General features: G+C 45.0%; 1 protein-coding gene across 3 annotated transcripts in view; it reads left to right on the top strand.

Annotated features, from left to right (window-relative positions):
- The window catches only part of Ctxnd1 (cortexin domain containing 1), a 50,617-nt gene that overhangs the window by 9,652 nt on the left and 15,880 nt on the right, over nt 1-25,085 (top strand). Inside the window, exon 2 of one of the 3 annotated variants that reach the window (XM_037197700.1) lies at nt 23,956-24,072. The exons of the other annotated variants lie outside the window; for them this stretch is intronic. Within the exon in view, the coding sequence (XP_037053595.1) occupies nt 23,956-24,054 (99 nt within the window). The 3' untranslated portion in view covers nt 24,055-24,072. The remainder of the gene's footprint in view (nt 1-23,955; nt 24,073-25,085) is intronic. 3 annotated transcript variants of the gene reach the window in all.

Raw genomic sequence — 25,085 nt, 5'->3', positions numbered from 1 at the left:
ACTAAGACCTCTCCAACTCCTGCGCACATGAGCAGTCTCCTAGATTTGCCTGACCAGTGACTTACAGTGGCTACTGACCCAGCCTCCTTCAGCCAATCTGGGTTTGTTGTGTCAAGAATACTGTGAGGATCACTTCAGCTCCTAATTCTGAGGCTATGCAACCCTCACTGCCTTGAGTCCAGATGTTACATACATTCATACATTCACTGGCCTCATCTGTGCCTCAGAGGCTTGCTTGCTGGGCTCAGAAGGAAGAAGGCATTGGCAGAGGCTGGGCACAACTGCTTTATGTTCATCCAAAACCAGACAGACATTTTCAAGGACTCCCAACAGTGAAAGGTAATGAGTAGACGCCGGATTGATCTTTCCATCTCTCACACCCTTAGTGACTAGGAGGTGGAAATAGAGATGAATGAGGATCAGGTAGCTGGATCCAGACATGGGGGAACCTTGGCAAAGTCATACTCCTTTACCCTCTGCATGGTTCCTAAGTGCCAGGATCCTCTACCAGCCCCTACTCTGCCCTGACCACTGGCAAACAGCTCTTTCTACATAGACAAAACACTCATGGTGCTTACCTACTCCCCCAGGCTGTCAATCAGACATGGAGTGTCACAATGTTCATGAAAAGGCTTGAGAAGACTCACTGGTGGATGATGGATGGGTGGGCCCAGGCCCCACCCCCCAGCCCAATACAGGACAGTGTCAACAGCACAAGGGGAGGGGCTTTGCATCTAAATTTTGTAGGTAGGCAGATAAGGAAGATGAGAACGGCAAAGATCCCTACTGTGTTACCCCCATTATTAGCCCTGGAGGGTAACTCTGGCCACTTGTATAAGGCATGTGTGCATCTTGCGTGTACCAGCCCATGAAAGACACGGCCACAGCAGGACTCAACCCCACCTCTCACCACTCACCCCAAATGGCCACCCATACTCTCCTTCTAGAGTTCTTCACCTTATCTCAGAGATCATACCTAGGTGACTGTTGGCAGATGGAATCCCCAGATGCCCTGGTACATATTGAAATAGCCATCATCTGATGTGTACCTTGAACCCCAGGCTCAGGGGACATAACATCAGTTTGCCAACCTCGAGTGGTTTATAGCATCTCCCATGCTGTAGGCTACACAGGAGTCCCTGGAGCCCCTTCCCCACAGCCAGGCCTTGCTGGCAGTACTGACTGGCATCTGTTCTGGGTGTCAGGTCAGGGGAAAATGGCAGGTATACTTGGCATCACCTTCCTGAGCCAAGGGGACTCTCACAAGTGTCAGGTGGAAGCCACAGCTCATGTGGCTGTCCAATAAATCTCTTATGAATCCAAGGTTCCTGTGCTCTCAGAAGAGCAAAGCTTGAAGGCTCTCATCCCAAGCTTGCTCCTTAAAATCCACACATTCATGGGCTGGCAAAATAAGATGTCTGCGGAAGCCGGGCAGGTGCCATAACTGAAGCAGATGGGTCTAAGGGACAGGGAATGGATGACCCTGGAGCACAGGCCCACAGGCAGTCTGAAGGGTGCTGGTGACTCAGCTTCAGCTTTGTGTGGCTGCTCCCAACTGCAGCCCCAGCATAGCCAGGCCGTCTTCCCAAAGCAACAAGTTTCATGCGAAATCTTCCAGTGGTCAGCGCCTTCAAATGAAAACATCATAAAACTGTTCAGATCAACATGACAGCCACCATGTTGTGGCCTTTGGCTGTGGAAATTGATTAGTGAGCTACCGTGGCTGCAGACTTTTGAACTTGTGGATACCCCAATACAGAGACAAACCGGAACCGTTCTGGTGGATGGAGACTCAGCTGGAGCTTTAGGTTGGCTTCTCACTCTTGCCTCAGTGTCCAAAACCCTGAGGCCTCTCTATTAATCTCTGTTCTCAGACAGATATGGTGCATGGCTATATTTGCAACACTTCAGAGGTAAAGGTGGAGAAAATATATAGTTAAAGGCCAGCCTGGGATACTTATCAAGTTCAAAGCCAGTCTAAACTGTATAGCAAGACCCAGCCTCCCTTTAAAACTGAGGACTGAGAGTATAGCTCAGTTGTAGAATGATTGTATAGCATGCTCAAGGCCTGGGTTCAATGCACAGCACCAGGAAGGGGAAAAAAGAAAGAAACAAAAATCTTACTGCCCCAGCTCACTGGACCCTCTTCCCCACTGTGGACCAGGAGCTGCTGCAGACTTCAGAGATTCTAAATTGCTACCAAATCCTGAAAGCACAATGAAGGACATCTGGGGTGCAGAAACTCCTTTCAGACAGTCTCTCAGAGCTGCCATCATGCAGGTACAGGTGCATCCCCTGTCTCTATAGATGCCCCAGGTCTTCACAGCCTGCACAGCATGAAACACGAATAGACGCAGTGACCAGCCCCTGTGAGCCTCCATTTTCTCTTTCCTGCCCTGCCCACCTCACCAGGGTGATGCTGGAATGAAAACGTGGGGTATGGACTGTCTTAAAGTTTCAATTACTGCAGTGAAACATTGTGATCAAAAAGCAGGTTGCAGAGAAAGGGGCTTACTTGGCTTATATTTTCACATTGCTATTCATCACTGAAGGAAGTCAGGACAGGAGCTCAAACAGAGCAAGATCCTGGAGGCAGGCGCTGATGCAGAGGCCATGGAGGGGTGCTGCTTACTGGCTTTCTCATCATGGCTTGCTCAGCTTGATTTCTTATAGAACCTAGGACTACCAACCCAGGGATGGCACCATCCACCATGGGCTGGACTCTCCTACACTGAACACTAATTGAGAAAATGTCTTACAGCTAGATCTCATGGAGGCTTCTTCCTCTCTGATGATTTTAGCTTGTGTCAAGTTGACACACAAAGCCAGCCAGCACATAGTAATAGTGTTTCCAATAGGGGAGCCTGGCAGGAGAAAGGACATGCTATCATTCTGCGCATCTGTCTTCCTTACTTGTGGGAAGAAAAGACAATGACTTTGACATTTCTGCTCCTCCTTCTCCAATCTGCTTTAGACAGATTTCCTGGAGGAGGCTTGGCCTTGTGGTATTCAGAATGCACTGACCATGAGAACTCACGGCTTTGGCTAACAGTGTGTTCTCATTGTGGTGTTATGGGTAGAGAGGTAAAGCCAACCACAAGCTCTCCTTCCAGACATGTACACCCAGCACCAGCACCAATGGGCACCTGGGACTCTGTAGCCTGCTCAGCTCTGCTGTATGGGCAGGGTGGAAGGCAGAATGGCTACTGTCCTCAGCTTGAATAGTTACAAGAACCCGTTAATACCAAAGCGGAGAGGACAAAGTGCAGCTCCCTGTCCTCACAGCTGCCAATGCCTTTACATATTTGATCATAAGTAACCCAAAAGGGAGCCTTCCATTCCGGCTTCCGCTAATAAATATTTCCTGAGGTCTTCAGCCAGAAGGGTCTGTTGAGCAAGACATAAAAGTGGGAAAACCCATATTGTGTTTAAGGATTTAGGGGAATAGAGAATAGTATGCGAGAAGAGAAGGTGGGGAAGGGAGGAGGGGGGAGAGGCAAGGCAGATCTTCACACCTAGAGGCACACTGCTCTTAGGAAATCTGGATGTAGAAAATTGGGATGGCTTCTTCCACCTCCTCCTGTCCAAACCGCACTCACTCTTACAGAGGGGGCTCACTCCTTAGTGGGAAGCCTCCTCCGATGATGCCCTTCTGGGGTTCCTCTGGTCCTGACTCTGGGGAGGGGCCAAGGTTATCAGTCACCCGACAGGCACTTTCAGCCCTAACTCCATCTCCTAATCCTTGGTAGCTGGTACTGGCCTCCATCTCTCTCCGCATGAGGGCCGCACAGCTCTCCTCCTAAGTCTTCTCTCAAAAGGCCTAGTGAGAACAGTGTACAGGAGATGAAGTACAGAGCTCACAGCCAGATTTAAGGTTGCCAGATCCACAACCATATTGTCAGAGTTTCAGCATCTTTGGGAGTGTCTAGTGTGTCTCTGTAGGATGTGGGTCCCTGATGGACTACTTCAGGGCTTGACAGAACAATATGAGAAGACAAGAGAAGCCAAGCTTGTCCAGGGGAAGCTCTAGGCCCCTAGAGACCCAAGAGCCTGAAAGGAGAGTCACACTACTGCCCTGCTATCTCCAGGTGACAGTAACTGCTGTGTGTGCCTTTAGTCACTGGGTTTATTTTCACTTTAAGTGGCATTTGCTCTTGTACATTTGTATCTTGTACAGAGTGTCTCCAATAAGCAGATGCATCTTCAAGAGTGCTTATCAATGAATCAGTGAGACAAATTAGCTGCTAAGATCCTGTTCCCCTTAACAGCATGTATGGAAAGTTCTCAGGACTTCCAGATGGGAGAGACTCAACTTTACAGGATGAATTGGAATTGACACAGCAGCTAAGAGCTGGGGGTTGGGGAGAGGGTGGAGCCACCAGCAGTAATGAGATGAGTATGCAACTGAACAAGCAGGGCATTGGTGCATAGCAGTTTCATAGCAGATGGGAGCCATGTCCCCAAACGGTATGCTGATTAAGACAGGCAAATGAGAGATGGGAGAGGGAGAGGAAGGGAGAGAGAGAGAAAAAAAAAACGGGGGGGGGGGGGAATGGAGCGAGAGACCTGATCTCTCTTAGACACAAAGGACAGAGGCAGATGTAGGGTTTATGGCTCCTGAAGGTTATGCAACCTGGGATGTCCTTTGTAATAACAAAACAAAAGTAACTTAAAAAGCACACATTCGGAATGAGAAAAGTCACAGCAAATTATAAATAATAAAATGACTTATTTTTATCCTTTTTTGTAAAAGGAAAAGAATATCTATGAAAATGAATAGTCACAACACAATCTATGGAAAATGAACACCATTTTTAATGTTTCATTATGTGTGTGTGTGTGTGTGTGTGTGTGTGTGTGTGTGTGTGTGTGTGTGCGCGCACACACACACACACCTACATGTGGGGGTCTGTGGAATCCAGAAGAGGGTTTCACATCTCCTGGAACTGGAGTTACAGATGGTTGTGAGCTGCCTGATGTAGGCTCTGGGAACTGAGCTTGAGTCCTCTATAAAAGCAATGCACACTCTTAGCCATCACCTAAGGATCTGCTTTAAACAGTCAACTGTTGAGTCGACTTCCATGATATTTTCAGACCCTCATGCTCTATTAACATAACTAGCCATACACTTCACTTCCATGGCATTTAAAAACATGCTTTGGCTGATCTTTGATCTTCTATTTATAATTTAATTACTTTTATATAATTGTTTCTATAGAAAATATAAAAAGTGCCAGTCTTCCAGCATAGGTGATCATACTTTATTGGCTTAGCTCAGAAAAAATTAAATTCATACCTCACAATGCCATGAAGAAACCCCTGACAATATTCTTTCATGACCAGGCTGTAAGCTTTTTAGGCATTTCCAATTTTCTCAGGCACCATCAATCTTAATGACTCTGTGAATTGATGGCCTTCATTAGCCAGTCCTCTTCGATGTCCACACTACTGTGAGACTGGGTGAACTGCCTCTTGTCTTCCTGAGAGTCAGTATTTCATGTCAAATAAACACAAAGTTAATAAGAGTTTCACAGCTGATTGAGCCACTTCAGCTCAAGGGAAGAGAGTGGGAGGATGTGGCAAGTCCACACGGGGCAGCCCAGCAAGCATGGCGGATGCAAGGGGGGGAGGAAACACATGGGAACAGGTGAAGGGTGGAAAACAGCATTAGACACTGGCAGGCCTCTAAACACAAACTAGCCTGTCTTTAATTAAAGAAGCAGGGCTGTCGATAAGTTGCTGAGCATACAACAGCAAAGAAAATGTGTTTCCAAAACAGTTAATTAGCAGAAAAGCCAGGGCTCAAAATCCTCCTTGCCATCAAATACCCTTTGTAACCTTGCTACGTGTGAGTTCATTATGCAAAGGTCATCTTGAACTATACAAATATGTGGCTCTAAAGCGACATGAAGTGCAGCCCCAACTCAACTTCTCCATACCCTGATCTACCCAAACACTGTAGATTCTCAAGGATCTGCAGGTAGGAGCCCAGAGTCAGAGTGCTGGCACAAGGCTGTGGTTCTCATCCATTTGCAGCCACTGGATCTAACTTCTGGAAATTTTGCTAAAATGGGGCACAATGTAAAGATACTCTTTCAGTGTGTGCCTTCTCAGACCTTAGAAGCAGCTCATGCAAGTAGGGAGGTTGGATCTTAAGCTCCACTACCCTAATAGTAAATGTACCTCTAAAGGAAGGCTTCGGAAGGAAAGGGGAAACAAAGCCAGGTCTGCAGACTCTAGCTGGCCTGAGGATGGATAGCCCAGGTACATAAAGACTGATATGAAGAGGGTCCAGCATGCTCAGGAAAGTGGGCCAGGGCAGTGACCTGCTGTGGGCTTCACACAGACAGGTGTTAGAAGGCTCAGCCAGAGAGTCTCGGACTGGGCTCTGTGAAGAAAGCTGCTGATAATGCTGCCTCTTGAGATATTTTGTCTGGTAGTGGACATAGGATAATGAAGTGGGTAGGAGAAGAGAGGAAACCCGGGTACAGAGGACGCTGGGCTCAGGGGAGACCTGGAACATAGAAGCTGAGTAGGGCAGATCCAGAAGGCGGAGCACAGGGCTCAGAGGCAGAGGTGATGAGGGTAAGTGAGAGATGAGGGAGGTCCCTCGGTAACCTTTCCTGGCATCCCTCTCTGCTCAGAATGCCAACTTATGGCTCGGAAGACAAGAACGATGTGCTCACTCACTTAGGAAATGCTTATTGTAAAACAGCTAAATTGGATCTCTCAGAACCCATGGGAGGAATCAGCATAGTGTTTTGTAAGGGGGCAGAATGGAAATGCTGCAAAACCTCTTGCCCCTTTAGTCTTTCACAGCTACTCAGTGGTTGAAAGAGCAGCCATAGACACTTGTGGGTCAAGATGTATGGCTGTACCCAACCACCTATGGACATAGAAATGGAATTTTGTAATATTCATACCTTTCATGGATTTCATTTTTTAATGGTTTCTAACCATTTTAAATGCAGAAGTTTCCGGGCAATGGTGGTGCACACCTTTAATCCCAGCACTCGGGAGGCAGAGGCAGGTGGATCTCTGTGAGTTCAAGGCCAGCCTGTGCTACCAAGTGAGTTCCAGGAAAGGCGCAAAGCTACACAGGCAAACCCTGTCTCAAAAAACCAAAATAAATAAATAAATAAATAAATAAATAAATAAATAAATAAATAAATAAAGCAGAAGTTGTTCCTACCTTCTGGACTGTAAAGCAGATTTGGCCATGGGTTGCCGGCCATCCCCTATCGTATTACCATGTTTTGGGAATCCCCATTGCAGAGGGCATGATCTAACTGATTCCCTACTCAGGGAGCATTCCCCAGGGAGCTCTCTATGCTACACCATTGAGCATGCATGCTCTTACGGGGCATGTTGTGTAACAATCTGAACCTGTGGAATTCTGGACAGCTCCCAGCCAAAAGTGGGCTGCTGCCTGAGTGTGCAGGGCTGTGTTCACTCTGAGCCAGGTACACAGTTACTGGCCCCATAAGCATCAGCCTGGCTTCCTCCACCTCTTGAGCACATTACTGTGTGTTCCATTTTTCAGAAAAGCAAGCTGAGGTTCGAAGGAGATAAAGGATGTGCTCCAGAGTGCCCAGTTGGCAAGGAACAGAGCCACACATGAGCCAGTTGAGGAGAGGAAATGGGACAGCTATGTCATGGTAAGAAGGCCAGAAAAGGTTCCTTGTCTTGACCACACAGTGAGGACTTTTTGGTGCCAGGAGAATATCTGGGAACACCCTAGTGAAGACCTTCAGCTGTTGAGCCTCCTTAGGAGAGAGGTCAGGCTGAAAATGGAAATTGGGACTTGATTTCCCCTGAAGCTTTCCACAGTCTTGTGAGGCCACTCCCAGCATGCCTTCTGCCCCAGTCAGTCAAACCCACAACTAGGTTATGTAAATGAGTGTGATTTAGGGTAAGTTTCTTATGTGATGCTGAACCAAAGAAGCCAGCATCCTGAGCAGTAACTTCTCCAAGGCCCAGGTGCACTATGGCCCTTGGCTTGGGATACACCTCTCCTGTACACTTTCCACAGTTTTCCTTAAGTGGTGCCTTGCATACTAAGAGGAAGAAATTTGTTCCCTAGGCTTGTGGGTCTTGGGAACCTTCCAGGTCCTTGCTAGCACCCAATTGTGAGGAGTCCCACACACTGGCTCTCTATCTGTTTAGCTGAGCTCAGAGAGGTACCACACACTGGCTCTCTATCTGTGTAGCTGAGCTCAGCCAGTTCAGGAGGTTTTTTCCTTTCCTCCAGTTGAAATCTAAGAGCAGTTGAGAACAGAGGAAAAGCCCTGGCTGAGTAGCACAGGAGATCATGAAATCTATCTGAAGTCACACAGCCATCAAAGGGCAGAGCCATTTCTCAAACCCTGAGGACTGGTCCCAGCCTATGGCTCTCAGCATCTCACTGTTGCTCCCTCTTGGGCCATAGCTAAGAAGAAAGGGAAGGACGTTAGCAAGTGTGTGTTCAGAAGTGGTCAGAACAAAGGTGCACTGTGGAGTACCGAGGAGCAGCCTTGGCTGTATGTGATACAGGGACATTTTGACATTGGGAATTTTCCAAAGTATCACAGGGTGGAATGGTGGTGTTTATTTTTCCATATTGTGCATAAACCACAGCCCCATCTCCCTCTACCCCTGACTCGGATCCTGCCGTGACTCTCTACACACTCAACCGTCTCACTGACTTAATGCATTTCTTAGATTAAGACAACGCATAAGTAATTTGTTTTCAAAGTTTCATCTTAAATGCTCCCATCTCAGAGGAGCAGTCTCCAAAATGTCAGCTTTCCATAATCCATATATGTGTCCCCAAAGCCTCCCCACACAAGTGCACTCTAATGAGTAACTGTTTTCTTTGTTTCTTGGTTTCTGCCTCCCACCCTACATACCAGGACCCTGTTTCCCATTACACTACAGTTGATCCTGGGGAGGATCTGCCCCATGACTCAGGCTCACTCAGCTTGTTCCCAGCAAGACCACTCCTGTTCTGAAGATGCATTTCCCTCTGTTGATGGGGATGGAGAAGGTGACAAGGAGCTGTGATGGTGACTTGATTCCTGGCCACTTAGAAGGCATAGACAAGGCCTGTGGGTTCTCAGGGCCATGGGTGTCCAGTGCAGGGGAGGTGGGGTTGGGGGGTGGACTGCCTGTCCCGGCAAACATCTCTACAGATGCAGTGAATCCTGCTTTATGGGTGCACACAGCCTCCGTGACTGCTGCCTTTAAGGGCCCATTAATTTCAGGGAGATTAATCACTCCCTGAGACAGCCAAGCTGGTAGCTTGCCGCTCCCTACAGTTGGTGTGAGTCATTGTGCAGGCTGTGGACTTGAGAAGTTTTCCCCAGAATCTTTACTACCATCATCTGAGCTGGCTCAGTCCAGTCCTTACCTCCTCCATGCAGCCCCAGCTCCAAGCTCACTTTGAGCAGGATGAATGTGTCTTGGAGGACTTGGTCCTTGTGAGATGTCCCCTTGTCAGAGGAGAGCAGTGGCCATGCTGTGAGCAAGCCTCCACTGACAATGAGGTGACACCATACATAGCTTGGAGGATGGGGACATCTTGTGTACCTGCAACCTGATTGGAAGACTGGACATCTACAGAAGGAAACAATACAAACAAAAACACAAACTGTAGATGTGTATTGTTTTCTTCAGATACCGCTTCATTCTTCCAATTCGGTAGCTTGCTTTTATTAACTTTTCTTGTTGAGCATAGCTGTATTTTTATAGAAGCACTTTAGATCTGTGTTCTCATTTATTCTTCTTGGAGATCCAGTGATCCAGTGGTATATTACAATCCCATTGTAAAGGTAAGGAAACTGAGACTTGGCATTGCATGACTGGTCTAAGGCCACATTGCTGGCAGTCAAGTAGCCAGCCGGAGCTGAGACTGCATAATAGGCCACATCTGCAAGGACCTGGTTTCCAGCTTCCCTTGCAAAGGCCGTTGGGCTTTTATCTGTGATGGTGAGACATTACTGCTGAGTGTCTCTGGCTATCTTTAGGGAGAAAGAAACTCACTGCTGGAGCATTCTTGGGAATGGAGGGATGTTACTTGGGAGCTCTATGCTTGAGGTGTTTGTGAGGATCTGAAAGGTTTTTGTGGGAGGAAACCTCGGTCAAGAGCTGTTACATCGTACTGCCAAGCGAACTCTCACTGCCCATCTATGCCATCCGACTCGGTTTCTTGGTTTGAAGAAGAAAGCTGATTTTTAACATTAAAAAAAAGTCCAGCATGACCAAGTATGGTCACTCACAACTGTCAACCCAGCACTCAGAAAGCTGTGACAGGAAGATTACAAGTTGGAGTCCAGACTGGGCTGCAAAGTGAGACAGTCTCAAGACGAAGGAAAATCAATTGAGAGCTCTCTGCCAGGGTTTAGCAATGCAAATGGTAAATAATCACATAAAGGGCAGCAGATTAAATGGCAATCAGATTAGAGATGAAAATCCAATTTCCTCAAGATGCTTTTGGCCACCGGTTTAACATATTTGGAGACTGCCAAGATCATGAACAATTCCTCTGAGACTCAAGGGGAGAGGCGGCCAGAGAAGCCAGGGCTATTCCTGTGTTCATAGCAGTTCCCATTCCTACGATACCTTGCTGCCCTGCCTGGTTCTCAGCCCACGGTCTTTCCTGCCTGGTAGCCTCCGGTGCTCTGCACAGCCAGGGTCCACCCTGCTCTGGCAGCCATGCTCCCCCCACCCCCACATCCATCTTTCTTTCTAGTCACAACTGGAAACATCAGCTACTGCTGATCCCCATGGCTCTGGCCCATCCTGACCCCAGCAGCTCCATGCCATCCAAGGTACATGCGATTCCCACAGTGTTTTTGAAGCCTCCTGGCTGAATAATCACAAGACCCTCCTGTTTGTTCATGCTTGGTGACACCATGAATGGAAGCCCTCTTCCACAATATGAATTATGGACAAATAGCAGCAGCTGCTGTTCTCAGTATATATGCAATCTTTCTGTGTTCTCAGATAACGTGACAAAAAGTTAACATGCTCTTTATCATTACATGGTGTTAAGTACAGGTCTTGCAGGGAGGTGATGAGAATGTGACAGAAGGCAGGCAGAAAAAATAAAAAGCCACAATGATAGTCAGAGATCAACAATCCAACTACAATGATGCAGCAGAAAAACAAGCCTGGCAGTCAGGATTTCTCCCAGACAATCAATCTTCCAAACTCCCTCATTTCCTTCCTTAGTTTGTATTTCACAGAACAATGTATAGGACTTGCCTCATAAATCTCTCCCATGGTGTTCACCGTCTTCCTGCTCTTAACGAGGTGGCTCGTGTTCAGGAAGGGGATGCTGACAGGGGAAGTTAACTGTAACAGGGCAAAGAAAAACATGCAGAGGGAATGGAGAGAGGAGGTCGGAGGACTGTATCCCAGTCTTCTTAATCAGATGGGGTGGGGGGAACAACGCAGGAGAAAAAGTGGGAACAGTGAGTCCTTTGGCCCTGTGGACTGCTGGGAAGACACCTTGAAGACCCCCCACATGAAGAGGGAGCAGGAGGGCAGACAAAGCAGGGGTAAGAAGATAGCTAGAAAGGTCCTAACTGTTTGGGAATCAGGCAACACCCTTTAGCAACTCACTCGTCAAAGAAGAAAATAGTTGAGAGCAGAAAACATTTGGAGCTTGTGGGTTCCGGCTAAGTCATTGCTTAGAGGAATGTTTACAACTCCAAATGGGGACTTAAAAAAAGAGAAAAAGTCAAAAATCAATAATGTAAGTTCCTAACTCAGCAAGGTAGAAAAAGAAAAGTAAATTAAACTCAAAGAAAATCAAAGGCAGGAGATAAAATAATGACAAGAGCTAAACCAACAGAACAGGAAGCAAAAGGCCAGGAGCCGCTGGTGCAGAGATGGGGAAAGTTATACGCTGATACAAGAGAAAGGAGGAAGGTGTGAACTGCCAGTATCAGGGATGTGAAAGATTTGACCAACATCTTCAAATAGCAAGAGGGTTATATGAATGACTCCCTAGCACTAAGTTTAATGGTTTTCGGGGGGGGGGGGGGGGGAGGACACATTTCTTTTAAAACACAAGCTATTGAAAGCAATGGTTAGAATGACTGCAGCCTAGGTCTACCTCCTCTAGCTAAGTCTTAGACCAGAAGTGGGGAGGGCCTGGGTCAGCCACTGGGTGTGGAAGAGACAAGGACTCGGGTTCTACAGCACACAAGAGCTACTGGGAATCCACTCCAGCCAAGCAGTGGACAGCAAGGCTGAGTTGCTATAGCCAATGGCTTAAGTAATGGAAGCCCACAGGGAAAGATTTAGACAGACCGGGACTGTATCCAGAACCCACATGGGCACAAGCCCCCAAGGACACCTTCCCCAGGTGTCACAGGACACCACGTTCTCATTCTCTCCTGTCCTCACCGTCAGACCCCAAGTAGACAGATCATTTACATCACATTTTTCCAGGAGATTATGGAAGCTGCTGCCTTCAGCTCCCAAGTATCATAAAATCTCCTGCTAGGAAGAAAGTGAAACTGTGTTACACACTTGGAAAGAGTCTACTTCCTTTATAGACAAAATAAAGTCATTATGGTGTCTCTGTATGTGATTAAATGAGTCTCAGTTTTGACACAGTCCTTTTTTCCAAGGACACAATAGAAGTATCAAGGCCTAATTTTTGAAAACCTAAATTACAATTCTTACACAAGTGTAGAATGAGCAAGTGACAGTGATTAATTCAATTCATTAATGAGGGGAACTAGCAAGACTGTAAAGGTGGTGCTGTGGTCTGAGGTGTCCTGTGAAATCTGGAGACTGACAGCTAATCTCAAATGCAATAGTATTAAGAACAGCTGTGGGGACTCATTAGGCCATGAGGTGGAGCTAACAGAAACGGGACTAGTGCCCCTCAAAAAGACTACTGATCTGTCATCACAGCTTCTTGGGATGCTGAGGCAGGAGGACCACAAGGCCTTCATGGGCTAGAAAGCAAGATCAAGGTCAGCCCAGGCAATAGTAACACTCTGTTTTAAAATGAGTAAAAAACAACAACAACAACAAAAAAAAAAACCAGTCTGGAGAGGCGACTCCATGGTTGGGAGACCTGGCTGTTCCTCCGGACGACCTGGGCTCAATCCTATCACGCACAAGAGACTCAGAACTGTCTGTGACTTCAGTTCCAGATGCCCTCTTCTGGCTCCCACAGGCATTGCATGCATGTGGTAGCCAGGCACACAGGCAGATAAAACACACATACACATAAATTAAATTAAATGTATTTATTTATTTTTATTTTTTATTAACTACATTTATTTATTTATTTTACATCCCAACTGCCATTTTCCCCCTTCCTCTCCTCCCATCCCCTCCCTCCACCTCCCCTCTGCCCCTTGCCCATCCACTACTCCTCCATTTCTGTTCAGAAAAGGGCAGGCCTCCCATGGATACCAACAAAACATGGCATATTAAGTTGTGCTAGGACTAAGCACTACCCCTTATATTAAGGCTGGGCAAAGCAACCCAGTATGAGGACTAGGTTCCCAAAAGCCAGCCAAGAGTTAGGGACAGCCCCAGCTCCCACTGTTAGGAGTCCCACAAATAGAGTAAGCTACACAACTGTAACATATATGTAGAGAGCCTAAGTCAGTCCCACGCAGGCTTCCTGGTAGGTAGTTCAGTCTCTGTGAACTCCTATGAGCCCAGGTTATTTGATTCTGTGGGTTTTCTTGTGATGCCCTTGACCCCTCTGGCTCCTACAATCCTTCCTCCCCCTCTTCCAAAGGATTCCCCCAAGCTCTGCCTGATGTTTGGCTGAGGGTTTCTGTCTCTGTTTCCATCAGTTACTGGATGAAGCTTCTCTGATGACAATCGGGGTAGGCACCAATCTATGCATATAGCAGAATATTGTTAGGCATCATTACATTGACATTTTTTTCTTTCCAATCACGTTTGGTTCTATGCTAGGTCTTTGCGCCATCCAGCCTCTGGGACCTGGCACTCCAGGCAGTGTCTGGAGTGGGCTCACTCTCATGGTGTGGGTCTCAGGCTGGACCAATCATTAGTTGGCCACTCCCACAATCTCTGCTCCACCTTTACATATCCCATAGGTAGGACAGACTGTAGGTCAAAGGTTATGTGCCTGGGTTGGTGTCCCAAGGCCTCCACTGGACGTCTTGCTTGGCCACAGGAATGACCAGTTCAGGTTACATTTCTGCTATTGCTAGGAGTTTCTCTTTCACCATGTTTCTACTTAACCACAAAATGCACTCCCTTCCAGTCATCTCTTTCAGTACTCTCCCTCTCCATCTACCCCTCAATCTGATCCCTCAAGTCCCTAAGCTCACCTACCCCCAGTCGAACCAGGAGATCTCTATTTTCCCTTCCCTGGAAGATCCATGCGCCTTCCCTTGGGCCCTCCTTGTTACCTAGTCTCTCTGGATCTGTGGATTGTAGCCTGGTTATCCTTTACTTTACACCTAATATCCACTTATGAGTGAGTACATACCATGTTTGTCTTTCTGGGTCTGAATTACCTCACATAGGATGATTTTTTTTTTCTAGTTCCATCTATTTGTCTTCAAATTTCATGATGTCGTCGTCGTCGTCGTCGTCATTGTTTTTAACATCTGAGAAATACTCCATTGTGTATATGTACCACATTTTTCTTTATTGATTTTTCAGTTGAAGAGCATCTAGGTTGTTTCCAGTTTCTGGCTATTATGAATAACATTGCTATAAACATAGATACCACTCTTTGACATATACCCAAAGGATGCTCAATCATTCCACAAGGACACTTGTTCAACTATGTTCAAAGCTGAGTGTTGAGGTAGATCAATTCCCAATTTTCTGAGAAATCACCATATTAATTTCCAAAGTAGCTGTATAAATTGCACTCCCACCAGCAATGGAGGAGTGTTCCCCTTGCTCCACATCCTCTCCAGCATGAGTTGTCATTTGTGTATTTGACCTTAGTCATTCTGGTGTAAGATGGAACCTCAGAGTCATTTTGATTTACATTTCCATGATGGCTAAGGATGTTGACCATTTCTTTAAGTGTCATTTACATTCCTTGGCCATTTGAGATTCTTCTGTTGAAGAATTCTTCTGTTTAGATCTGTACGCCATTTTTAAAATTGGATTATTTGGGGTTTTATTTATATCTAGTTTCTAAAGTTCTTTATATATTTTAGAGATCAGCTGTAGCTAGAGTTTTCCTGCCTTGCCCACAGTCAGGACAAATCTTTGTCACCCGCCAGTCCCACAGCCGCTCAGACCCAACCAAGTAAACACAGAGACTTATATTGCTTACAAACTGTATGGCCGTGGCAGGCTTCTTGCTAACTGTTCTTATAGCTTAAATTAATCCATTTCCATACATCTATACCTTGCCACGTGGCTGGTGGCTTACCAGAGTCTTCACATGCTGCTGGTCATGGCTGCGGCTGGCAGTGTCTCTCTGCCTCAGCCTTCTGCTTCCCAGAATTCTCCTCTCTCCTTGTCCCACCTACTTCCTGCCTGGCCACTGGCCATTCAGTGTTTTATTTATTGATCTGTTTGGGAGGCATCTAGGCAGTGGTACCAGGTCCTGGGCTCGTTGCATGAGTTAGCTGTTTGAAACCTGGGACTTATGCAGGGATGCTTGGCTCAATCTGGGAGGAGGGGACTGGACCTGCCTGGACTGAGTCTATCAGGTTGATCCCAGTCCTCGAGGGAGACCTTGATCTGGAGGAGGTGGGAATGGTGGGTGGGCTGGGGGGAAGGGGAGGGGGCAGACCATCCCACAGCAGATGTGGGGTTAGTGAAGATCCTTTCCCTTTCTGTAAGCTGCCATTTTGTCCTATTGACAGTGTCCTTTATCCTACAGAAGCTTTTCAGTTTCATGAGGTCCCATTTAAAATTGTCAGTCTTGCTGGCAATGGTCGAGAGACAGCTGGGACTGACCTACTCTGGTGATGGGATGGCCAAACACCCTAATAGTTGGGCCAGAAACCCCATTCAAGGACTGAGGAATCTGGATGCAGACATCTATGACTAGGCCCCAGGTGGAGCACTGGGAGTCTAATTAGTGAGAAAGAGGAGGGTTTATATGAGCAAAATTGTTGAAACCAAGGTTGGATAAAGCACAGGAACAAATAGACAAACGAATGGAAACACATGAACTATGAACCAAAGGCTGAGGGGCCCCCAACTGGATCAGGCCCTCTGAATAGGTGAGGCAGTCGATTGGTTTGATCTGTTTGGGAGGCATCTAGGCAGTGGTACCAGGTCCTGGGCTCGTTGCATGAGTTAGCTGTTTGAAACCTGGGACTTATGCAGGGATGCTTGGCTCAATCTGGGAGGAGGGGACTGGACCTGCCTGGACTGAGTCTATCAGGTTGATCCCAGTCCCTGGGGGAGACCTTGATCTGGAGGAGGTGGGAATGGTGGGTGGGCTGGGGGGAAGGGGAGGGGGCAGGAAGGGAGAGAACAAGGGAATCTGTGGCTATTATGTAGAACTGAATAGTATTGTAAAATAAAAAAACAGAATAAAATTGTCAGTCTTAGTGTCTGTGTTATTGGTGTTCTGTTCAGGAAGTGGTCTCCTGTACCAATGTGTTCAAGGCTATTTCTTATTTTCTCTTCTATCAGGATCAGTGTAACTGTATTTCTGTGAGGTCTTTGATCCACTTGAACTTCAATTTTGTGTAGGGTGATAGATATGGATCAATGTACATTCTTCTACATGCTGACATCCAATTATTCCAGTACCATTTGTTGAAGATGCTTTCTTTTTTCTATTGTACAATTTTGGCTTCTTTGTCAAAAATCAGATTCTGTAGGTATGTGGATTTATATCAGGGTCCTTGTTTCGATTCCATTGATCTACCTGCCTGTTTTTATGCCAATGCCATGCTGCCTTTATTACTATAGCTTTGTAGTATAGTATCACATCAGGGATTGTGATACCTCTGGAAGTTCTTTTATTGTACAGGATTGTTTTAGCTATCCTGGGTTTTTTTTTTTTCATTTTTCCATATGGAGTTGAGTATTGTTCTTTCAAGATCTGTAAAGAATTGTATTGGAATTTTAATAGGGTTTTGTTAAATCTGTAGGTTGCTTTTGGTAAGGTGGCCATTTTTACTATGTTAATCCTACCAATCCATGAGCATGGGAGAGCTTTCCATATTCTGATATAGTCAAGTGGAAGAGCTCTTACCTATGTTGCATAGACCCTAGATTCAGTCCCCAGGAAAGAAAGACAGATGACAGATGGAGAGAGACAGAGAGACAGAGAGAGAGAGAGAGAGAGAGAGAGAGAGAGAGAGAGAGAGAGAGAGAGATCCACAACTATTCATTTCTCTTTCCTTTACACAAGGTCACAATAAATATTGCTGCCTATGAGCATCAGATCCGTATCAGATAACAAATCTGCCTTTTCTCTGATCATGGATTTCCCAGTCTCCAGAACAGGAAACAATACATGGTGGTTGCTTACGCACCACCTATGATATTCTTGTTGTAGCAACCCAGACTGTCCAAGACAGTGGTCAACAAAAATTGTAGAAAGTGAGTCTGTACAAATGCTGAAAGGAAGGCCAATAAGATCTGTTATTTATATTGAGACTGCATTATTGTCCTAAGGATAATAATAACCAGACAAAATTCTTTGTGTTGGTATCAGGCAATAATCATGTGATGTCTATCAGCATTCTTTTCCTCTTCCCCTCGGAGTTATGTAATATTCTAATCAATAATGAATAACAAGTTAAACAAAGGAACAGGACAGAAAAATCAAATAACCTCAAAGCCGCTAGTCATAGCTGCACTTAGCTAGACACAGGAAGGCTTGTAGGGACCTTTGGCTCCATTAAAAGCTTGGACATTTTTCCACACCAGAAGTGTGTGAGCATGTGCTCATGTCGGTGACATTTAGGAGGTTATGAATATTTAAGAAATAGGAACTGAAAGTCCTCCTGTTTGCTAATGGAGGCGACACCCACATCAAGAGAGGCTTTTAGAGACACTCATCAGGCCTGCCAGCCCAGCAGGATACAATCTGCAATTACTTCACTGCAGATCTGGAAACAGAATTGATTTTACCTTATGTAACCTACTGACCCTAGAAGTCTAGAAAGCCATTTTGGAAATGAGTCAACAGATTCAGGGTCTATACAGTAAATAACTTCCAAGCCTAAAAGTTCAAGCCCTTAAAACAATTCTAAATATGATCCTGCATTTCTTTTCTAGCATGCTTTGGCTGAATTAAGAAGGTTGGCCTGACAAAAATGCATAAGATACATGATAGAATTTCTAAAATATCCATCTTTAGTTTATGTCAAACTAAAGTTCTATATCTATCATCAGTATTTTGCCACTATATGGAAGTTTGTAATCAAGATAAAATAAAATGCCTTTAAAATCCCAAATAAAGAGAACAATGGAAGTTTTCACATCCATGAGTTGCCATTATAATATCTAGACCACAGTTTCTTTGTTCTGTGGGAGAGTGGATGTCTTCCTACTGTCACCCCATTGTGGCTGCCCTGGCTTGTGACTCTAGAGTAGAATATCATGCATACTGATTCATCTCAAGCTTGCCAGTGAATTGATGCTTACTGTTTTCACGAGTTTCCCACCAGTTATGGATTTGTACATGGTTTATTTATGTGACCAGGCCCCCAACAGGCACTATATGCAACCCACACAATACTCACCTATGCCATGTTCAAAGAGTGTCCCTGCCATACAGTTAGATGTCACTGCATAGTGGACTGCTTAAAAGGTTTCTTGCACTCTCCTGTGCTTACCCCAGTGTGAGCCTATCACAGTAGGTCAAAGAAAATATCAGGCAGGAGTTCTAGAAATCCTAAAACCCTGTCCATCCCAACCTGGGAGACTTGGAGATAGAAGGAGGAGAAAAGCAAGAAAGTACTAGACAGTCTCCTTTCCCAACTTCACTCCAGTCCACACTAGGGGCTTTCAAGATACCCAGACTCATGTGAAGAGTTCAAGGGCATAAGACACGGGGTCACTCACTGAGCATGTCACAAAGGAAGCTGCAGGACTCTGGACATGCCCAAACCATAGTTAACATGTTCAAGAAGAATGGAATGGAGGCAATGAGTTAAATACACCTGAACTCATGCTCTTGGTTCTATCTGTGCATAGTAGGCAGAGCAATCATACAGGCATCTGGCACATGCTATGGGAGGACAGCAAAGCTTCAATATTAGGACAAAAGGAGAGCCTTAGTGAGGACTTAGAAACAGGGGCAAATATTTCACTTCTCCCAAAAGGCCAGATGGACCAGGCACATTCAACAGTCACCCTACCAGGGAACAGAAGCCAGTATGGATCCAGGATGCTCTGCATGGATCTCAAAATAATCATCACCATACCACAGGATGGATCCAAAATGCTCTGCATGGATCTCAAAATAATCATCACCATACCACAGGGCATAATGACCCTCCATACACCCACATGGCAGCTGGAGGAGAAGTAAGGAGGGGAGGCGGGACTCAGAACGCCTGGAAAATGGAGCACTGAACTCATCCTGGGTTAAAAGTTAATCATCGCCAGGCCGTGGTGGCACACACCTCTAATCCCAGCACTCGGGAGGCAGAGGCAGGCAGATCTCTGTGAGTTCGAGGCCAGCCTGGTCTCCAAAGCAAGTTCCAGGAAAAGGTGCAAAGCTACACAGAGAAACCCTGTCTTGAAAAAAAACCAAAAACAAAAAAAAAAGTTAATCATCATCATCATCATCATCTATTGATCATTTAGTCTGAAAAGAGATTTTTAATCGTAGAAGTTTCCCTCAGCAATCCAGAAAGGTGGGTGCCTCTAAACCTGAAAAGGATGTTAAGTCTGTTGTAGGAAGTGCAGGCATATTTTCCTCATGCCTCACAAGAACATGGACATACTCCTTGCACACCAATTTCTTGATTTTTTTTCTTCATAACCTTAAAGGAGAAGCTAGAACTCAAGAGTCAAGGGAAACATGGAGGAAATGATAGATTTCCCCAAACAGAAGTAAAAATTTTAAGAGCATCTGCTGTGTACATGCAGTAAAACTCAGTAAGTCACTATCTCCATGAATAAGATATGAAGAACTGAGTAACTAACAGGCAGAAGAGCCAAAAGATGGGGGCATCCTGCTCATCGCAAAAGGGTAATTGATTACTTGTTCCTCTCTCCTTCTTTACATCCTGGGGAAACTGGCAAATTAAGAAAATAATAGATGCTACAGTTGGAAGCAATGCTGGCAAACAAGTTAGGATGCTCTCTGAGGAGCTGCAGAGTCAGCCGAGCAGACAGGGTCACACTGGTCATCAGAAGTGAACACTAGACCCCCATGTCAAAGGGGACCCCATCATGAAAGGAGCAGAGCGCTGTCCCCATAGAATAGCCACAGGGCCTTGGGTCAATAGGAAAGATGTTTCAGTAAAGAGGGCCCTGGCTACAGGAGAAACTGAGGCAGTCCAGTGTTGGAACTGGTTCCTCTCATACACAAAAGTCTTAATACCCACGGTAGGCTCATGTGTCATACTGCTTCTTGTCTGAGCTAATGAACATGCACTGTTAGTCAGTCTCCTCACACGGCCAGGAGAGCTGGAAGACATGAAGGACAGTGGCTTGAGCCACCACAGAAAACATAGGGGGTACTATTTTTCAGAAAGAAAATGTCCTGATGTCTTTGCTAGCCTTCACTGGAGTTATTGTCTGATTTCCTGGTAACACATATGTCCTACTTAATATTAAATCCCTCTCAGGACCTCAGCATCTGGGTCTGAAGGAAGAGCAGGCAGAGAAGTAATATGTATGTATCATGAACACCGAAGAAAGTTTAGAAAGATGTGCCCTAAGCCAACTAGGCTGCTAACAGCTCAAGAAGCCAGATCATCTCTTTCCTAAAGTAATTTTTATAGCGTGTGTGCTCACGGGCACGCTCACATGCACATGCACACATGGGGTGTGAGTGCTTCCATACCAAAGTGCACATCTGGAGATCAGAGGAAAACTTGAGGGAGTTGATTTTCTCCTACCATCACGTGGACTCCAGGAATTGAATTCGAGTTGTCAAGCTTGATGACAAGCAACTTTCCCCATTGAGCCATCTTGCCAGCCCCATCTTTATACATATATAAATCTGTATTGTTCTACCTACCAAAAACAGTCTGTAAAATGTAAAAAGAAAAAAGATGTTACTGATTTTATCAATGCTAAAACTATAAAATACCTTGGGGAAAAAAGAAAAAATTGTTTTCATATGAATAAAATTATAGAACACAAGTAATTGACATGATTGAGAATCTAAATAACTTCTCATGAATACAAAGCTTTGATACCATGTACATAATAATTCATCACAAATTCAATTGTAATTTCAATGCAAATCCAGGCAACATTTCTATAGAGTTCTTTATTGGCTTAACAAGATTCTCCTAGCCTGTATGCAGCCCTCAGCTGGGATTCTCTTGAATGAAAATTACAAGGGGGACTAGGAGCAGCATCCTGCAAGATGCATGATAATGCCATTTTAATGCAACTCCAGACAGTGTGGAATTGGCTCAGATATGGACAGTAAACAAATTCAAAGTGATAAAGCATCCAGAAATGGACGCCTGTGGAGATATGAGCTGGAAATGGCATTATAAATCATGAAGGAAAAGACAGAGTAGTCAATAACCAGAAGAGGCAATTGCTGATGTATATAGGAAGATGCATAGCTAAAATCCTACTCGGAAATCAATTTCAGATGCACCATACACCTGAATATGAAAGATCATGTTTCAAAATTCAAGAATATGCAAGTAGAACACACTTAAAATATCAGGGCAGGAAAGAAGTTTAGGAGTCACACAAAGCATAAACAATAAAAGAAAAGATTAGTTAAGCTTGCTACATAAAAGCTGTGAATAGAAACGACATAACTTTACCAAAATGATTTACAGAAACAGACACACAACATCCACAACATCATGGTTTTAACAAGGATTCTCCCTGGATTTTGTCTGGGCCTGATTCTTGGGAGACTTGTCTCAATTTCCTAGACTTTTCCTTCACAGTCAGATCTTGCTATTCTTCCCACAATGATAGTCTCAGACTGTGACTGTTGTACAAGTGGAAATGAAGAGAGAGAGAGAGAGAGAGAGAGAGAGAGAGGGAGGGAGGGAGGGAGGGAGGGAGGGAGGGAGGGAGGGAGGGAGGAAGGAAGAAAGAAAGAAAGAAAGAAAGAAAGAAAGAAAGAAAGAAAGAAAGAAAGAAAGAAAGAAAGAAAGAAAGAAAGAAAGAAAGAAAGAGAAAAGGAGGGAGGGAGGGAGGACAGTTTTGTCTCTCGTGTCCTGGTGGTAGAAACTACCTTCTGTGCATCTGGAACCAAGTCAAGGAAACCAAACGACTGAGTTGTCAATGTTGTGGAGAGTTGCTGCATCAGCAACCAGAGTCCCAGGGTTCTGCTTCCCTGTGAGGACATATGGGAATCCTTTATCAAGTCTCTTGCCCTGCCTGAGTCTGGTTCTCTTCAACTCTAAAACAGCCTCACTAGGTTGAATGATCTTCTTGCTTCCAGTTCTATATGAAAAGACGGATGATCCAGAATCAAGGTCCACGTTGCTTTTGCAGTGACAGTGAAGTCTTGGTAATCTGCTTTTCCCTGCTACCATTGAACAGCTGTGAGGTATTTGAGGAGGGATGGTGAAGAGCTCAATTCATGAAAGCAAATGAAAGATGATCTTGAAGCAAAAAATACCTCTTCCCTAATCTGCAAAACTTCGGGCTTTTGTACATTTACAGGAATTCAGAATCTCAATTTAGCTCTGCAGAGGGGATTCTGCATTAGTTTAGGGAAAGTACTATTAAAAGATAGTGTGCTTTTGCCCTGTGTCTATTATGAGCAAAGCTAGAAAATACATGTTCTATGTAGTGTAGTGGACCCCTGAACAATGGAGACATTGTGCTAAGAGTTTTTCAATGAAAGCTAAGATAAAGACAGACTTTAAAATATATTGTCTTGTTTCTATGTCATTGGATATACAAAGAGATAGAATTTACCATTTCTTTCTGAGACATAAACTTTAATGATCAGATCTTGGAAGATGCCAGAAGGACTCAGGCACATACATCAAAGGTGCCGAGGACCCTTGAAAGTGAAGACTTAACTAATGGTCCTCTCCTTTCTCTGAAGGACTGAAGACATAGAAGTTTGCTTCTATATCTTTGGTAGCCCACAGTTCCCTCAACAAAAATCAAGAGGGAGGAAAGAGCCATGAAACCCCAGAAATGAAGTCACCACAGGGAGAAGAGGCATTCATTACCTTAGATTAAGGAGGAGTTGTTCTGAGTTCCTAATACTGTGGGTTCTAGAGCAGGTCTGAATTCAGACATCCTGAAAACCAGCTACCGTTCCAGCCATGTAGCCCAACTGGATAAGCAGATTGATGGTACTGTGACATTAGGACTTGTGGAAGAGGGCTAAAGAGACCTAAGAGCCTCACTCACACACTGAAGGTCCCCTGTGCAGAACTATGGGGATAAGACTGGAGCCAACTTCCTAGTTATTTTGTGAGTTTTGCCAAGCTAGCCTTTGTCCCTAAGGGTCACTCCACCGGGAAGTGACCAATTCTTTGTTTATAAATAAGCACTTTGTGGTGCTTTAATCATAAGTCAAATACTCAAAATAGGAGCTCTAGCAGAGCAACCCAGTGGAAATACTATCAGGAAATGTATTGCTGTTGCTTTAGGACCCACAATGGTGAGGGGGAACATGCGGATACACAACCCCAGTATTCCCAGAAAAAGAATGAGTGACCTTGATCCAGGGATGCTCCAAGGGCAGCCCATGACCCTTGCGGGACGATGGTCAGCTTTGTGACTTAGACTTGACCTACCTGCTGGGACCCAACTCATTTCAAGAAAACACTCAGGACACACATTCCATATAGTTGTTTAATTGGGGATTTTCATTCGATTTTGACCATTTAGGCTTTTTTTTTTTTCTAGAAAAGCATCATCATTGACATTTTCCTGTGTCTTGGTGGAAGGTTACAGAGAATCATCAGCTCATTAGGGTTTTCATCACCCCAGTATCTGCAGTTCTGATTCATTTCCTTCCTAAGGGTATGTATTTGGTTTTTCTCTTCTAGAGTAAATGTATCACAAGTTTGTCGAGGTCCAAACTTTAACAAAGAGCCGGCTGTAGGGCTTGTTTTTAATTCTGCACATTTGCTTTGTCAATTATTAACTACCACTCTGCCTCTGCTAACCTCATGTTCCAGATGTCCTTGGTGCTGATTACACAGCTTCTATGACAGAGCCTTTGTTTCACTGCATTTGCTTCCTCTTGTTCTGTGATCAACATCATGACTTTGCCTCTGAGTACAGTCAACGGCTGCCACTCATCTCTCCCCATAGGGTTTACTACATCCTGTTTTCACAGAGTGATTTTCTAAATATTCTGGAATTGCACTTTATCATTAATCCAATAATTATTTTAATGTTATTTAAATCACAAAGCTATTGATTTGTTCAGTTGTTTAACCCTTCGTGGTTAGAATGGCTGCCATAAAATTTCAACCTTTGAGAACTTATGGGGTATTTTTATGGATGTTCTTATTTTAAGTCATTGTCCTGTGGGCATCTGAACAGAATGAGCAATATCTACAGGCAATGAGAATGTCCTTTAGCGGGGAGAAAAGATGGCACAGCACATTTCTCCATCTCTAAGAGACTAAAAGAAAAGGCAACGGATGTGGACAGAGGTAGATGGTGTGGAAAGATGCTGGAGAGCAGCTGGTAGACAAAGGCCAAGTGAAAGCCAGAGTTGATTTTCAGTTTTTCAAAGAAACAGTGAACTCTAGCATAGAGCATTTGACAACACTGTAGGGAAGGGGTAAGAGCTTCTCAATGAAGCTTTAAGCAAAAGAGCTCCCCAAGGCGTGCAGTCCTGCCTTCTGCAAAATTATAGTTTAATACAAGAGACCTGGTATCTGTGCCTCAGGCAGATGCAAAAGGGATCATTGTCATTATCTTCTTGTTTGTTCAGCGCTGCTGGAGCAGAGCGCCACCCTGAGAGGGTCTTACCATCAAACCAGGTCTGCCTAAATGAGAAATGACCCCCTTGGGCTCAGATA

This window comes from Peromyscus leucopus, chromosome 1, assembly GCF_004664715.2.
Source record: "Peromyscus leucopus breed LL Stock chromosome 1, UCI_PerLeu_2.1, whole genome shotgun sequence".
Lineage (NCBI taxonomy): Eukaryota > Metazoa > Chordata > Mammalia > Rodentia > Cricetidae > Peromyscus > Peromyscus leucopus.
The sequence above is the reverse complement of the archived record's forward strand: the minus strand, read 5'-3'. Positions and strand labels throughout refer to the sequence as shown.